The 17,706-nt window shown below is 34.9% G+C and overlaps 4 protein-coding genes across 4 annotated transcripts; 3 read left to right on the plus strand and 1 right to left on the minus strand.

Annotated features, from left to right (window-relative positions):
* Positions 1-26: 26 nt before the first annotated feature.
* Positions 27-4,049, plus strand: LOC145218088 (dihydrofolate reductase-like). Its single transcript, XM_080085484.1, has 2 exons — positions 27-2,190; positions 3,399-4,049. The coding sequence occupies exons 1-2, from the start codon at positions 2,056-2,058 to the stop codon at positions 3,789-3,791; spliced, it is 528 nt and encodes a 175-aa protein (XP_079941610.1). The 5' UTR covers positions 27-2,055; the 3' UTR covers positions 3,792-4,049.
* Positions 4,050-4,110: 61 nt separating this feature from the next.
* On the plus strand, positions 4,111-7,767 carry LOC145218084 (phosphomevalonate kinase-like). The gene has a single exon (XM_080085480.1). It carries the CDS (start codon positions 4,343-4,345, stop codon positions 4,709-4,711), a length of 369 nt encoding a protein of 122 aa, XP_079941606.1. The 5' UTR covers positions 4,111-4,342; the 3' UTR covers positions 4,712-7,767.
* On the minus strand, positions 7,087-13,013 carry LOC145219401 (uncharacterized). Its single transcript, XM_080086768.1, has 2 exons — positions 12,233-13,013; positions 7,087-8,089 (listed from the first exon to the last, which is right to left on the minus strand). The coding sequence occupies exons 1-2, from the start codon at positions 12,919-12,921 to the stop codon at positions 7,363-7,365; spliced, it is 1,416 nt and encodes a 471-aa protein (XP_079942894.1). The 5' UTR covers positions 12,922-13,013; the 3' UTR covers positions 7,087-7,362.
* A 669-nt stretch (positions 13,014-13,682) lies between these two features.
* On the plus strand, positions 13,683-17,666 carry LOC145218091 (dihydrofolate reductase-like). The gene is made up of 2 exons (XM_080085486.1): positions 13,683-15,942; positions 17,151-17,666. The coding sequence occupies exons 1-2, from the start codon at positions 15,808-15,810 to the stop codon at positions 17,541-17,543; spliced, it is 528 nt and encodes a 175-aa protein (XP_079941612.1). The 5' UTR covers positions 13,683-15,807; the 3' UTR covers positions 17,544-17,666.
* Positions 17,667-17,706: the final 40 nt, after the last annotated feature.

Here is a 17,706-nt window from a genome sequence, read left to right on the forward strand (position 1 = left end):
GTAAACCTTTTATCACAAACATCACATCGATGAGGTTTCTCTTTAGTGTGAATCAACATGTGTGTTTTCAAATTGGAAATGACACTGAATCTTTTTTTGCAAACATCGCATAGATACAAACGCGACAAAGGGCGTGGTGTACGTAACATCCTGTGGAGAGTGCACTTAGATTAACGTCGACGAGATGGGGAGGTCTTTGAATACGCGCCGAAAAGAACATAAAAGGGATGCGGCCAAGAAAGATGTAAAAAATTGGCATTAGCTCTTGTTGAACATACAATCTCACACCAACACGATGAACGTTAAAACTTACGACATTATCCGTCGCTTTTGCACCATTGAGCTAGTTGTTATCACTCGAGCATTGGTACGCACTGCTTTTTTAACCACCGGGCATTGTGCGTGTTTTACCATCCTTGCTGCTATGTAAAAACTTTGTGTTCACAATCTTTGTCATTATCCTGATGAAGGTGTCTGGTATGGGACATCGAAACGTCGGAATATTATAATAACTGCTGGAAGAGCTAAAAATTTATTGATACATTATGTCTGGCAGCAACAGTTTATTCCTCTTACACATTACTTCCCCCAATGTAATAATAAAGAAGTATGAAGCATTAGATTAACATAACATGTAAGCAACAAATTTCTTCATTCTCAATACTCAAATTTTACTATGTTTAAACAAGTTTGCAAACGTATAATGTTTTTTGAACAATGCACCGGCTTGCAAACAGAATCAACATTAATGCAATCAACAATCTGCAAATTAAAGTGTGTAAGTCTGCCAGCACTATCTGGGTTCGCAAATTACGGTCATCATTTTTTTTTGTGCAACATTTTTTTGTTTCCAGCGTGTCCGATTACAAACGTCATCTAGATTTAAAATTGGCCAAACCAACTGTTCGGAACGATTTTCAATAGCTCTGGCAAAATTTATGTTTGTATAATACGCTAATATAGACCCGCATGTGTAATGCGCAAAACACCTGTAACTTGAATATGAAGCAATATATCTCGCTGTAGTCAAAGTAACCAACAAGTAAACTTGTTTCTGGTTATTGCTAAGTAAGTTAAGTAAAGTTAAAACGTGCATATATATTTTGTGATACGTTTGAGTTGAGACATCTAAATATTAGCAAGTGCAGATAAGATTTAAAATTGATTATTAGCCCTTTTTTGCAAATGATGCATTTTGCTTGTATTGAGCCAGGAAATAGGTGGATGTGGAGCTTTAAACTATACGTAGAGCACGCACAAACCTACAAAAGTTTTGATTGTGGTGCCATATTCGGCCAAAAATTATTTTCTCTGCATGATTTCGAATCTTTATGTAGTATGTTTTCAAAATTAATACACTGTTCACGTTGTGTGTTTGTATGAGTTGCACGAAAACACAAATAACGACATACAGCAAAATTTATTGTTGTTTAAACCATGAAAGATTTCACCGGTCGACAGAAAACACCACAAAAACACGATCATTTGGTTTACCGATGAATTCTTATTAAACCAAGTAAGATAAAACTGCTTAATTAGTTTTCAAATAGCTCAAAAGTTTGGCAAGCCTGGTATTAGCAAGAACGAAATTAAATATGTAATTGCTGTGAAACAGATGACCATGCATATGACAAACTAGCGTTTACATTGTGACTGTGTGTGGTACAAGATTTTTTTTCACATTGTTTGGACACCAAGAACAGGGGTGTTTTACAATCAAAGCAAATATTGTTATGAACATTAAATCGGAAAAGTTAGTGTTTATTGTGAGTCAATAAGTGTCTTATTAAACTTGAAATGACATTGAATCTTTTTTCGCAAACATCACATCGGTGAGGGTTCTCTTTAGTAAGAATTAATATGTGTCTTTTCAAAGCACTACCAAGAGCAAACCGTTTCTCATATGTTTTGCACTTTGTCGCTCTATAAGAATTTTGTCCTGCAAGTTATGTCATTTCCTGATGAAGACGTCTTGTATAGGACGTCGATTATACATTCTATTTGAATAAACAAATTAGGAATAATTTGTTGTCGGAATCAACTATTTTGGGCAACATGAAAAATATTGAAATTCACTCTTTAGCTGCTTGTTGTAACAGCTGGGGAATTGGAGTAAATGGCAGTTTACCTTGGAGGTTAAGAAAGGAAATGGCATGGTTCACCAAAGCATCAACTGGATCACCACCAAGGGCAAGAAGAATGCTGTTGTAATGGGAAGAAAAAATTGGGATAGCATACCCAAGTCTTAAACCAGTGATTCTCAAACTGTGTGCCGCGCCGTGTGAGGTTTTTAAGTGTGTCGCGAAATCTTCTTGTTTTAAAGTGCAAACATTTCCTGGTGTTTTAAGACTTCACAATGAAAGACTGGTGTGTATCACAACGTTTCTAAGCTCATATTTTTGTTATTTGTTAATTGAAAGCATCCTTACTCGCACAAACCTACAAGCACGCACAAACCTACAAAAGTTTTGATTGTGGTGCCATACTCGGCCAAACGTCTCAAATTATTTTCTCTGCATGATTTCGAATCCTTATGTAGTATGTTTTCAAAATTAATACACTGTTCACGTTGTGTGTTTGTATGAGTTGCACGAAAACACAAATAACGACATACAGCAAAATTTATTGTTGTTTAAAGCATGTAAGATTTCACAGGTCGACAGAAAACACCACAAAACATGATCATATTTGGTTTACAGATGAATTCTTATTAAACCAAGTAAGATAAAACTGCTTAAATTGTAGTTTTCAAATAGCTCAAAAGTTTGGCAAGCCTGGTATTAGCAAGAACGAAATTAAACATGTAATTGCTGTGAAACAGATGATCATGCATATGAAAAACATCAGCGTTTACATTGTGACTGTGTGTGGTACATGATTTTTTTCACATTGTTTGGACACCAAGACCGAACAGGGGTGTTTTACAATCAAAGCAAATATTGTTATGAACATTAAATCGGAAAAGTTAGTGTTTATTGTGAGTCAATAAGTGTCTTATTAAACTTGAAATGACATTGAATCTTTTTTCGCAAACATCACATCGATGAGGGTTCTCTTTAGTAAGAATTAATATGTGTCTTTTCAAAGCACTACCAAGAGCAAACCGTTTCTCATGTTTTGCACTTTGTCGCTATATAAGAATTTTGTCCTGCAAGTTATGTCATTTCCTGATGAAGACGTCTTGTATAGCACGTCGATTATACACTCTGTTTGAATAAGCCAATTAGGAATAATTTGTTGTTGGAATCAACTATTTTGGGCAACATGAAAAATATTGAAATTCACTCTTTAGCTGCTTGTTGTAACAGCTGGGGAATTGGAGTAAATGGCAGTTTACCTTGGAGGTTAAGAAAGGAAATGGCATGGTTCACCAAAGCATCAACTGGATCACCACCAAGGGCAAGAAGAATGCTGTTGTAATGGGAAGAAAAAATTGGGATAGCATACCCAAGTCTTTTAAACCAATGATAAATCGATACAACATTGTTATGAGTCGGACACTACTTTTGAACACACCTGAAGCGGATGCCGTTGTTCGGTCATTTGAAGATTTAATTCAATTATTATCATGTGAACAATGGCAAAACACGATACATGAGTCTCCTTACTGTGGTAAAGTTTATCTTACAAGGGTCATGGCTGATTTTAAATGTGACACATGTTTCCCCAAGCTGGATGAAACGTTTAAGCTGCTCCCAACAGATCAGTTTGACAACGTACCACAGGGCGTACATGAAGAAAACGGTATTAAGTGGAAAGTTGAAGTTTACCAAAAACATAAACCCTCTTGAATTGATTCACTAAATACCTAAATCTTTCATATGTGCTTTGAAGTTTATGTGTTACTAATTTTGTTGCGTCAATTATGTTGCCTACATTGCGATCACATATAGCTGCATTTTTTTCATGTAAGTTACTTGGAGTACCAATGTTCAGTTTGCTGTGCATTTTTTTCGCAGGCCTGCTAGTTGTACATTGAAATACCTCAATTTAAGAAACTGCCGTTGTACATATGCTTACATTATAGTTTGTGACTATACGTAGCAAAACAAGTTTGAAGTAAATTTTCTATTGCTTACCTTACAGTACAGAAATACTATAAAAAAAGATTATACATTCTATTTGAATAAGCTAACACCTAATTGGTCATGCCAAACATTATTGTAATTTTTAGTGGCAAACGTGGAAAAGATTTCATTGCTACGAAAGTATCCCACATTATTGGAACAGAAAGATGTGGTAGACTGTCAGCACCCCTAAAGTTTTAATTTGCCAAAGTAATAGGCTAAATTATGAAGAACTACTAAAGTCCAGTGAATACAAATAGTTGTAGAGGGAGAAAATGATAGCCTGGGGTGAGGATATAAAAAACAATGACCCAGGGTATTTTTGCAAACTGGCAATTGTTCCTTTTTCAGCTAAACAGGTTTGGATTGTAACTGATGCTCGCCGAAAGTCAGGCTTGACATTTTTTGAGAGGAACTTTCCCGACACAAAACTTATTTTTGTTCGAATAACAGTAAGTGAAACAACACGGATTGCTAGGGGTTGGCAGTTTGTGACAGGAATTGATGATGCTGAATCTGAATGTGATTTGGATGAGGGGCTTACCTGGAATGTCGTGATAAACAATGATGACAACTTGCAAACTTATGCTACAAATGAAAACATTTTGAAGCTTATTAATACCATAAAAGAAAGTTACTCTTAAAAACCCATCATAATTGCAATATCATACATAAAACTGCCTATGCTTTATGTTTTATTTTTTGTTAAAATCTGTGGCACTGCTCTTACTATGTTTAAGCCAAGCACTATGTAACAGTACAAACTATTGTACTGATTTGGCTCAGTAATCCTAGTTTCAAACATATAACACTTTCAATATCAGGCATTATTGTGATCAATGGACCAGCAACGAGTTATTTATGATGTCATGCTGCACCTAATTGTATTGTAAATTGTTTCATGGAATTTTAGCATGTTTGGCAACTGGAGTGTGGCAAAAACTGCAACGGAGTAAGCAATTGTTGATTTGGCAAAACGTGTCCTAAAAGTTTGTCATTGCTCATTACAAAATTTTCAGTTACTAGTAGTGATGCACCGAAACCGAATATTCAGCCACGAGGCAGAATCAAGCGGAACCTAAAATCTCTGTTTCAATGGATGTTTTCAACTGAACCTTGTGTTGTTGATGCGAGTGAAGTAAATTATGACAAATCAAAACAGCCTTCACAATTTGTGATCTTTTCTAAACATCAAATATTTTGCAGAGAACGTGGCTCGTATTTTATAGATACAACAAATAGATAATTTATCATGTTTCGTATCGACCACAATGAAATTTAAGGATTTAATTCCATGCAATAAAAAAGTTCGGTTTCGGCCGAATTTTTAAAAGCTTTTTTAAAACTGATGTGCCCAACAGTCATGGGGGCAAACTTCTTTTAGACATAATAGACAACACTGTGAAAAAATCTAAAGTTACTGAAGAACAGCAGTATATCAGAAGCAATAATCCCATTGAAAATGAAGTTTTGCAATATTTATGATTTACAATAAAAAAAGCTCTTCTACAATTTCCCAATAACTCCAACATAATCAGCAACATTTCCCAAAATATTCCAGAGGGTTCGATGATAGAATATTTGAAAAAAACAAGGAAATGTGCAATGTCCATCAGAAAAGCATTTATTTCTTCTTCAAATGATATACCTTAAGTACACACGACATGCAAGTAAACACATCTCCATTAACGAGGTTATTCCTGACATTGTGTCTTCAGTACACTACAACAACTTCATTGAGCAGTTTGCATGACTGCACTTTAGAATCTTATAAAGATATCCAAAGCGTTCTTTTTTACATTGTTAACTTGTTTGTCAAAACATTGTCTCATAATCTTTCCAAAAAAAAAGTTTGAAAAGTTATTCTGTTAACAAAAGGTCTGGTGGATTGCGCTCAGACTTAAAAAATTCTGCGAACAAAATAAAATACAAAAATTCCTGTTGGATGTGTTTATTTATTTTGAAGATTTTGGCATTGGTTCTTCACACAAATGTGTCCAGGCATTGACTGAACCATGTGTTGTGTTGCCTCTCTTAATTTTTTTTATATCTTTTCTTTGAGTGATGTGTTGAACAATGTATCCATCATTCTTCTACAAATCTGCCTCTATAAATAAAGGTCTTGAAATATATATGCAGCTGAAAATGTGTCTTTTGTTGTCTTGTTCCGTTTCTCTGTTGAGTTAAGATAGATTGCGTGTTGACTCAAACAAAATATTTAAATAGAGCACCGCCAAGTCACGCAACCGACAATAACTTGCTTCATTGGAGACGATGTCATACAAGCTTTTTACTGTTTATCGCAGAATTTTATGATACTAATGTGTTTCAATTTTATCTTGAATTTTCTGTGTAGAGTGGTAGGTATTCACAGTACTTGTCTGTTTAAACATTTTACCCAAGTTCAGTGACAAACTAGAGTTAATTGGGTTAAACTGCAATCAACGCCTATAATCTTTCAATGATTATTACTTAATTAATATGATGCCATATAAGAGTATATATACAGGGTTGCCATACCGTCCGTATTTTGAAGAGCTATGTCTTAGAAAAGTTCATTGTCCTTATTTCTAAGAAATGTCCTTATTTTTGTTTCGAGTCCTTCTTTTGTCTGATTTTCAACAATTACAAGTAAAATCCCTGCTACAAGTAGAATGAAACCTAGACCTGAGCTGTCCTGAGATGCACGAAGTATTTTCTATAAACAAGGAGTTGCTGAAACAGATTGTTTCTGGCCAAAAATAGCGTATTATATGTAATTGCTCCTATGAATGCAAAGATTTGTATAATAAACATTTGTTTCGTTTTAAAATTTAATTTTTCGTTTGTCCTTAATTTTAGTTTAAGTCGATGGCAACTCTGTATGTGTATCAATATAATACTTTGAAAGATTGCGGCCTACTGATTCAACGCGTTACAAATTTTTAAAGTAATGTACATTATGTACAACGTTTTTATTGTTGTTCAATCCCAGTAAAAATTCATTTTCAAATACGACCACCTGAAATACAAAACAGCACCAAATTTTTTTGTTATATTGTGAAGACATTCCTAATGTAAAGCAATCGAAAAACAAATAAAATAAATCATTAACAGTAGCCAAATTTCTTACTTAATTTACAGGAGATTTAAAGGGTTTGGTGAACAACGTTAACTGTACATACGGTCTCCTATATTATTGTTGCTCTGTGTGATACATGTTTTTTTCACACTGTTAGGAAACAAAGTCCATACAAAAAGGACTTATTTAATTTTAGCCCAAGTAAACCCTTTAATCAACATCACATGGGTAAAGTTACTTTTTGTTGTGAGTTAACAAGTGTATTGTCAAATTTGAAGTCACATTGAATTGCTTTTCACACACATCACATCGATGGAAGTTCTTTTTAGTGTGAGTAAACATGTGTCTTTTCAAATTTCCAGCATAGCAAAACGTTTTTTCACAAACATCGCATCGATGAGATTTCTTTTTAGCGTGAATCAACATGTGGGTTTTCAAATTTCCACTTTGGGTAAATCTTTTGTCACAAGTATTACATCGATGTGGTTTCTCTTCAGTGTGAATCAGCATGTGTGTTTTCAAAACTCCGCTACGAGCAAACCTTTTGTCACAAACAAAACATCGATGAGGTTTTATATTAGTGTGATTCAACATGTGTCTTTCCAAATCTCTACCATGAGCAAATCGTTTCTCACAAACGTCACATCGATAAGGTTTCTCTTCAGTGTGAGTCAACAAGTGTCTTTTCATAGTTCCACAGTGTGCAAATCTTTTATTACAAAAATCACATTCATAAGGTTTCTCTTTGGTGTGGGTCAACATATGTCTTGTCAAATCTCCACTTTGGGCAAATCTTTTATCACATGTATCACATTGATGCGGTTTCGCTTTGGTGTGAGTCAACATGTGTCTTTTTAAAATCCAACTCTGGGTGAAAGTTTTTTCACAAACATCACATCGCTGAAGTTTCTCAATGCTGTGTTTCAACATATGTCGTTTTGCATTTCCTCCTTCCAAAAACCTTTAATCACACATATCAGTTTGTTCTGAGCCCAAAACCGTTGATGTCATCTCTCTTCAAATTAGTTATTCAGGTATTATAAAGAAAATAGTTCAACTGATTTATGATTAAATCGTATGAGCTGAAAGAAAATAGACTTTTTTGGTCATCTAACAAATGAAAAAAGTCATCCGACGTTTCAACGTCATACACGCGCTGTCTACATCAGGGTAATGTCAGGTTCCCAACACAGTCGCTGTTATAACACCCGGGGAGTGAACGTGAGGAAGACACTGGCGCGAAAACGAAGATAAAAACTTGAGTCAAAATCGTAGATTAACATAAAAGCTGATGTTCTAAAGTCAATTAGTTATCAGCAGGGGCGGCTCGTGCTAGGGTGCTGCGGAGCTGCAGCACCCCCTAGATATTTTACTTAATACACTTACCATAATGTTACAAATAACTTTAATTATTTTTATTTTTTATTCCTTAGCAATATATAATAAGCATAATTTCCGCCCTAATCATTTTTTTTTGATCAAAAATTTTTTTTTGGGAAACACTAATCTATGCTGGAACTGCAGCTCCAGTTTTCTGACGTTTCGTGACGTTTTGCGGTTCTGTGTGCCAAAGCAAATCACGTGTACCATCAGGTTCGACAATGAGTACGGTACGACAGTAATTCTTTTTTTAATCATTTTTACAGTTTTTGATTTAAAGGTTAATCATGGCTTTGCGCTTCAGCAACTTAAGATTTCGCAGTTATCAAGTTATCAATAGGTGAGAAAGCAGAAAAACATGAGAAGTCAAAGAAGCATGTGGACAATGATGTTTCACTTTCACTTTTGGGAACTATAAAAACTTAGTGAGGCGTATATAGACTTTCGATTATTGAACACAACAAAAAAGTGGAAAAAAATCGTGAAATTTTGTCCAAAATAATAGACTGCATTTTGTTCCGTGGAAACTTTGAAACTCCCTTACGTGGACATGATAAAAACGATGAGTATTGATATAATGGACATGTACTGTTTGTCCAAACAGTAGGTGCTAAATTGCTTCACAGGAAGTGTTTCTTAAGAATGAACATTTTACAGAGAAGATAGTAGTGACCACCAAGGATATCTTATTGTTGACAAAGAAATACTAGTTACTGAAATGAAAATGTTTCTGTAGGTCTGATGTTCATGATTACTTTGAAAATAATCTAGATGATGTTTTGACAAGTGAAATTACTAGGATGAAAAATCCTTTTTGCTGTTTCCACGAGTCCTTCAAAGGCAAAACAGTTTGGATGCAAACCTTTGTTAGGAACACCATTATTTCCAAAACACTTGCACTTGCAGTGCTAGTACTACTAAATAGAAAAACAGTTTCTCAGTTGTCATTTGGAATCAAGGAAGAAGCTATCAATTATCATGCCCAAACTATAACTTTATGATTCATTTTGGTTGTAAAAAGGAAGCACAAGGTTTAATAATATGGTTTAAATTTAAGTGAGAGTGTTGTAAATTTTAAAGCTTGAAGGAGTTTTGCATTAAAAAAGCAATTATAAGCTATTTGCCAGCAAATAAAGCAGCAATTATAGCAGTTAAAAATCTGAAAGACAAATAATAGTCTGTACACAAAAATTCAAAAAAATATGTTAAAATAAACAAATTCTGACACAAATGTAAAATGGTTGTTAAGCTGTATGGCTAGTTTTTTGTGTGACAATTATAATCTGTAGAGTGTCATATAATATGTTGAAAACGCTGACTGTGACCATAAGGTTACTTAAATGAAACATGACCATTTTTTTAAATGTTGTCGAACTGAAATACTTCCTCTCGGTATGCTAAAGACTGCATCGGATAGCTGACATTATCTTGGTGAAGCCGGATGTTCAAAGAAACGTGTTTGCAATATGCCTAGTGCTGGTAGTAACACTATATTCACTGAAACAAGTTGTTCAAAATACACAATTGTTTTACACAATTTTTGGCTATTCCAGCAGTTTTTGTTTTAATATACCGACACTTCAAAGTCCAATACGAGACACCTTCATCACGGTAATGACAAAAATTGAAAACTAAAATGTGTTATATAACGACAAGGACGGTACAACACACACACAATCGCGGTGGTAAAAACGCAATGGTCGAGTGATAATCACATAACACTGAGCTCAATGATGCAAAACCGACTGATAAGTAATCGGCATTAGAACGTCCGTTTTAACGTTCATCGTGTTGGTGTGAAAATGTATGTTCCGCGACTCTAGAAAACCTCGCTTGTGGAAGTCAGTTTCACTCGCTAACACCTTGGCCGCAGAAACGTTATTGGTGTGATTATGTAGCATGTTTTGCTAATGCCGATTTTTTTGCTTCTTCTTGGCCACAGTTTATTTTTGAGCTCGTTTTGTTTACAAATGATGCATTTTGCTTGCACTGAGCCAGGAAATAGGTGTGGAGCTTGAAGTTTAGATCAAGGGTCCCGCGACAACTTGTTAATTGGCGCATAACGAGATTTAAACTATTGAAAGCACAAAAATAATTAAAGCTCAAAGGGGGTTCGTAATTAGATAACAGTATCGAAATGGGACCCAAAAAGGCACAAACGTTGCACTCAGACCTACAAAAAGTTAGCTTGCTTTATTTTTCCTGTCTTGTTTTGCGCTAAACAGATTTCGGGCGCTCATATCGCGCAGAAATAAGCGAGAGTTTGACTACCGTGCGTTTTTTCGCGTGTCAAGCAGCTTGAACCTGTGGTTCATGGTTCGTTGGCAAAAGTAAATGATGATTATCTATTTGCCTTAAATGTAATAATTTATGATACTGTAATGATTAACTTACATGTTGTGTTTGACAATTCAATTTAATGCGCTTAATTAGCCAGTGTTACAGCATGCTACTCAGCACTGGGGACTATTTGGTATAAACGCATGAATGTATGATAAGCATTCCACCAATCTAAACAATAACATCCAATAAAATTCTGTATGATTACCAAAGTACAAAACTACGTGATATAAAGCTATTTTGGTTTGAAATTATATAACAATACAGATTTGATGATTTATAGCCCTAAACTGTTATGTGAGCTAAAAATGACGTCGAGCATTTCATTTAGAAAACTAAGGTGCTCGCCGACAATCGAAGTGCAAAATAAAGGGGTAACGAGATAAGGATAGACACCACCAAGCATAGTGTCAATGCGTTTTGTCGGTCAGATATTAATTTGATCAAACTAATATTGTTGCGAAAACGAACATGAGGAAAAATTTTTAGCATCATGTTTAAACAGTTTTTTTTTATTGCACACACTTATATCTTTTAGTCCTTAATTATACAAACCCAAGCAGTTACTAGTGATAACCATTTGTAAAAGGTTATGTTGTTCAATATTTATGTACGTGTCTGACTACGTTACAGTTTTTTAATATAGTCTATTTATACTATAGTCCAGACCATTACTAATTTCACATAATAATTTTATTATTTTAACGTTTTTTTACGAGCTTGGTCAGGTTCCATAAAAAACAACAAAAACGCTCAGAATTGAACAGAAAGTAGTCAACACCTCATACCGATTCTTTAAATTGCCATAAACCGAAGGCGTATGAAGCGACAAGAACTTGCTTTATTGGAGACTATGTCCTAAAAGCTTCTCACTGTTCATCCCAGAATTTTCTGATACTAATGTGTTTCAATTTAATCTTGAATTTTCTATTTAGGTTTGTCTGTTTAAACATTTTACCCAATGTCAAACTAGAGTTAATTCGTTTGAACTGTTAAACATTCAACGCCTATATTATTTTAAAAATTTTGAAAGTAATGTACATTATGTACAACGTGTTTATTGTTGTTCAATCCCAGTAAAAAGTCATTTTGAAATACGACCACTGAAAATACAAAACAGCACCAAACGAGAATTTTTTTTGTAATATTGTAAAGGCATCCTATTTTAAAGCAATCGGATATTTCATTGACAGCTGCCAAATTTCCCACATAATTTATGCAAGATTTGAATGGTTTGGTGAACAACGTTAACTGTACATAGGGTGACCTTTATTATTGTTGCTCTGTGAGATACATGTTTCATGTTAGGAAACAAAATCCGCACAAAAAGGCAATGTTTTAGCCCAAGTAAACATTTTAATGAACATCACACCGGTAAAGTTACATTTTCTGGTGAGTCAACATGTGTCTTTTCAAATTTCCAGAGTGGGTAAATGTTTTGTAACAAACATCGCATCGATGAGGTTTCTTTTTAGTGTGAATCAACATGTGTGTCTTCAAATTTCCATGTTGAGTGAATTTTTTACCACAAGTATCACATTGATATCGTCTCTCTTTAGTGTGGGTCAACATGTGTGTTTTCAAATTTGAATTAATCCTGAATCTCTTTTCACAAACAACACATCGATAAGGTTTTTCGTTAGTGTGAGTCAACAAGTGTCTTTTTAAATTTCCACTCTGTGTAAATCCAGTATCACAAAGATCACATCGAAAAGGTTTCTCATCTATGTGAACCAACATGTGTTTTTTCAAAACATCTTTACGCGCAAACCGTTTTTCACAAACGTCACACCGATGAGGTTTCTCATTGGTGTGTGTCACCATGTGTTGTTTCAATATTCCAAGCCGAATAAATGTCTTTCCACAAACATTACACTGATGAGGTTTTTCTTTGGTGTGAGTCAACATGTGTCTTTTTAAAGTCGAACTCTGGGTAAAAGTTTTTTCACAAACATCACATCTCTGAAGTTTCTCAATGCTGTGTTTCAGCATATGTCGTTTCACATTTCCACCTTCCAAAAACCTCTGATCACAAATATCAGTTTGATCCACGCCCAAATCCGTTGATGTCATCTCTCTTTAAATTACTTATTCAGGTGTTATAAAAAAATCGTTATGCTGATCTACGATTGATACGTTAGAATCTGAAAAAAGATAGACTTTTATTTGCCTGGCAAATGTAAACAAGTAATTCGGTGTTTCGACCACTACGGGGTTCTACACCAGGGTAACGTAAGCTACACAAACAGTCGTTCTTATAGCACCCTGTGAGTAAACAAAAAAAGACACTGGCGCGAAAACGGCGATAATACGTTGATAAAACGTGGATAAAATTCCTAGTTAAGTGTTGTAAATGCGACCTATAGCTAATCGGCATTAGAACATCTGTTTTTATACTCATTTTGAACTGTAGGTACCTTGTAATACTGGTTCGTTAGTGATGTACGCTTAACAAACTGTACCAACCAAGGGTGTCTAAATCCTGTATCCAAGAATAAAATATGCTCGTTTTTGTCTAGAAACTAACCAGCACATCCAGGTACCTACGGTTGAAGTCCTACCACGGTTTAAACCAAAGCCTTTGTAAAGTGCCGGTTCGATGAGGTTTCTCTTTGGTGTTAATTAACATGTGTGTTTAAATCTCTTCCACGAGCAAACCGCTTCTCACAAACATCACAAAGATAACGTTTCTCTTTGGTGTGGGTCAACATGTGACTCTTCAAATTTGAAATGACACTGAAACTCTTTTCACAAGCAACACATCGATGAGGTTTCTCTTTAGTGTGAATCAACATGTGTGTTTTTAAATATCTACCATGAGCATAATTTTTTTCACAAACATCACATTGATAAAGTTTCTCTTTAGTGTCAGTCAACATGTGTCTTTAAAAACTTCCACATTGGGTAAACCTTTTATCACAAACATCACATCGATGAGGTTTCTCTTTAGTGTGAATCAACATGTGTGTTTTCAAATTGGAAATGACACTGAATCTTTTTTTGCAAACATCGCATAGATACAAACGCGACAAAGGGCGTGGTGTACGTAACATCCTGTGGAGAGTGCACTTAGATTAACGTCGACGAGATGGGGAGGTCTTTGAATACGCGCCGAAAAGAACATAAAAGGGATGCGGCCAAGAAAGATGTAAAAAATTGGCATTAGCTCTTGTTGAACATACAATCTCACACCAACACGATGAACGTTAAAACTTACGACATTATCCGTCGCTTTTGCACCATTGAGCTAGTTGTTATCACTCGAGCATTGGTACGCACTGCTTTTTTAACCACCGGGCATTGTGCGTGTTTTACCATCCTTGCTGCTATGTAAAAACTTTGTGTTCACAATCTTTGTCATTATCCTGATGAAGGTGTCTGGTATGGGACATCGAAACGTCGGAATATTATAATAACTGCTGGAAGAGCTAAAAATTTATTGATACATTATGTCTGGCAGCAACAGTTTATTCCTCTTACACATTACTTCCCCCAATGTAATAATAAAGAAGTATGAAGCATTAGATTAACATAACATGTAAGCAACAAATTTCTTCATTCTCAATACTCAAATTTTACTATGTTTAAACAAGTTTGCAAACGTATAATGTTTTTTGAACAATGCACCGGCTTGCAAACAGAATCAACATTAATGCAATCAACAATCTGCAAATTAAAGTGTGTAAGTCTGCCAGCACTATCTGGGTTCGCAAATTACGGTCATCATTTTTTTTTGTGCAACATTTTTTTGTTTCCAGCGTGTCCGATTACAAACGTCATCTAGATTTAAAATTGGCCAAACCAACTGTTCGGAACGATTTTCAATAGCTCTGGCAAAATTTATGTTTGTATAATACGCTAATATAGACCCGCATGTGTAATGCGCAAAACACCTGTAACTTGAATATGAAGCAATATATCTCGCTGTAGTCAAAGTAACCAACAAGTAAACTTGTTTCTGGTTATTGCTAAGTAAGTTAAGTAAAGTTAAAACGTGCATATATATTTTGTGATACGTTTGAGTTGAGACATCTAAATATTAGCAAGTGCAGATAAGATTTAAAATTGATTATTAGCCCTTTTTTGCAAATGATGCATTTTGCTTGTATTGAGCCAGGAAATAGGTGGATGTGGAGCTTTAAACTATACGTAGAGCACGCACAAACCTACAAAAGTTTTGATTGTGGTGCCATATTCGGCCAAAAATTATTTTCTCTGCATGATTTCGAATCTTTATGTAGTATGTTTTCAAAATTAATACACTGTTCACGTTGTGTGTTTGTATGAGTTGCACGAAAACACAAATAACGACATACAGCAAAATTTATTGTTGTTTAAACCATGAAAGATTTCACCGGTCGACAGAAAACACCACAAAAACACGATCATTTGGTTTACCGATGAATTCTTATTAAACCAAGTAAGATAAAACTGCTTAATTAGTTTTCAAATAGCTCAAAAGTTTGGCAAGCCTGGTATTAGCAAGAACGAAATTAAATATGTAATTGCTGTGAAACAGATGACCATGCATATGACAAACTAGCGTTTACATTGTGACTGTGTGTGGTACAAGATTTTTTTTCACATTGTTTGGACACCAAGAACAGGGGTGTTTTACAATCAAAGCAAATATTGTTATGAACATTAAATCGGAAAAGTTAGTGTTTATTGTGAGTCAATAAGTGTCTTATTAAACTTGAAATGACATTGAATCTTTTTTCGCAAACATCACATCGGTGAGGGTTCTCTTTAGTAAGAATTAATATGTGTCTTTTCAAAGCACTACCAAGAGCAAACCGTTTCTCATATGTTTTGCACTTTGTCGCTCTATAAGAATTTTGTCCTGCAAGTTATGTCATTTCCTGATGAAGACGTCTTGTATAGGACGTCGATTATACATTCTATTTGAATAAACAAATTAGGAATAATTTGTTGTCGGAATCAACTATTTTGGGCAACATGAAAAATATTGAAATTCACTCTTTAGCTGCTTGTTGTAACAGCTGGGGAATTGGAGTAAATGGCAGTTTACCTTGGAGGTTAAGAAAGGAAATGGCATGGTTCACCAAAGCATCAACTGGATCACCACCAAGGGCAAGAAGAATGCTGTTGTAATGGGAAGAAAAAATTGGGATAGCATACCCAAGTCTTAAACCAGTGATTCTCAAACTGTGTGCCGCGCCGTGTGAGGTTTTTAAGTGTGTCGCGAAATCTTCTTGTTTTAAAGTGCAAACATTTCCTGGTGTTTTAAGACTTCACAATGAAAGACTGGTGTGTATCACAACGTTTCTAAGCTCATATTTTTGTTATTTGTTAATTGAAAGCATCCTTACTCGCACAAACCTACAAGCACGCACAAACCTACAAAAGTTTTGATTGTGGTGCCATACTCGGCCAAACGTCTCAAATTATTTTCTCTGCATGATTTCGAATCCTTATGTAGTATGTTTTCAAAATTAATACACTGTTCACGTTGTGTGTTTGTATGAGTTGCACGAAAACACAAATAACGACATACAGCAAAATTTATTGTTGTTTAAAGCATGTAAGATTTCACAGGTCGACAGAAAACACCACAAAACATGATCATATTTGGTTTACAGATGAATTCTTATTAAACCAAGTAAGATAAAACTGCTTAAATTGTAGTTTTCAAATAGCTCAAAAGTTTGGCAAGCCTGGTATTAGCAAGAACGAAATTAAACATGTAATTGCTGTGAAACAGATGATCATGCATATGAAAAACATCAGCGTTTACATTGTGACTGTGTGTGGTACATGATTTTTTTCACATTGTTTGGACACCAAGACCGAACAGGGGTGTTTTACAATCAAAGCAAATATTGTTATGAACATTAAATCGGAAAAGTTAGTGTTTATTGTGAGTCAATAAGTGTCTTATTAAACTTGAAATGACATTGAATCTTTTTTCGCAAACATCACATCGATGAGGGTTCTCTTTAGTAAGAATTAATATGTGTCTTTTCAAAGCACTACCAAGAGCAAACCGTTTCTCATGTTTTGCACTTTGTCGCTATATAAGAATTTTGTCCTGCAAGTTATGTCATTTCCTGATGAAGACGTCTTGTATAGCACGTCGATTATACACTCTGTTTGAATAAGCCAATTAGGAATAATTTGTTGTTGGAATCAACTATTTTGGGCAACATGAAAAATATTGAAATTCACTCTTTAGCTGCTTGTTGTAACAGCTGGGGAATTGGAGTAAATGGCAGTTTACCTTGGAGGTTAAGAAAGGAAATGGCATGGTTCACCAAAGCATCAACTGGATCACCACCAAGGGCAAGAAGAATGCTGTTGTAATGGGAAGAAAAAATTGGGATAGCATACCCAAGTCTTTTAAACCAATGATAAATCGATACAACATTGTTATGAGTCGGACACTACTTTTGAACACACCTGAAGCGGATGCCGTTGTTCGGTCATTTGAAGATTTAATTCAATTATTATCATGTGAACAATGGCAAAACACGATACATGAGTCTCCTTACTGTGGTAAAGTTTATCTTACAAGGGTCATGGCTGATTTTAAATGTGACACATGTTTCCCCAAGCTGGATGAAACGTTTAAGCTGCTCCCAACAGATCAGTTTGACAACGTACCACAGGGCGTACATGAAGAAAACGGTATTAAGTGGAAAGTTGAAGTTTACCAAAAACATAAACCCTCTTGAATTGATTCACTAAATACCTAAATCTTTCATATGTGCTTTGAAGTTTATGTGTTACTAATTTTGTTGCGTCAATTATGTTGCCTACATTGCGATCACATATAGCTGCATTTTTTTCATGTAAGTTACTTGGAGTACCAATGTTCAGTTTGCAGTGCATTTTTTT

This window comes from Phallusia mammillata, chromosome 3 (genome assembly GCF_965637545.1).
Source record: "Phallusia mammillata chromosome 3, kaPhaMamm4.hap1.1, whole genome shotgun sequence".
Taxonomy (NCBI): Eukaryota; Metazoa; Chordata; class Ascidiacea; order Phlebobranchia; family Ascidiidae; genus Phallusia; species Phallusia mammillata.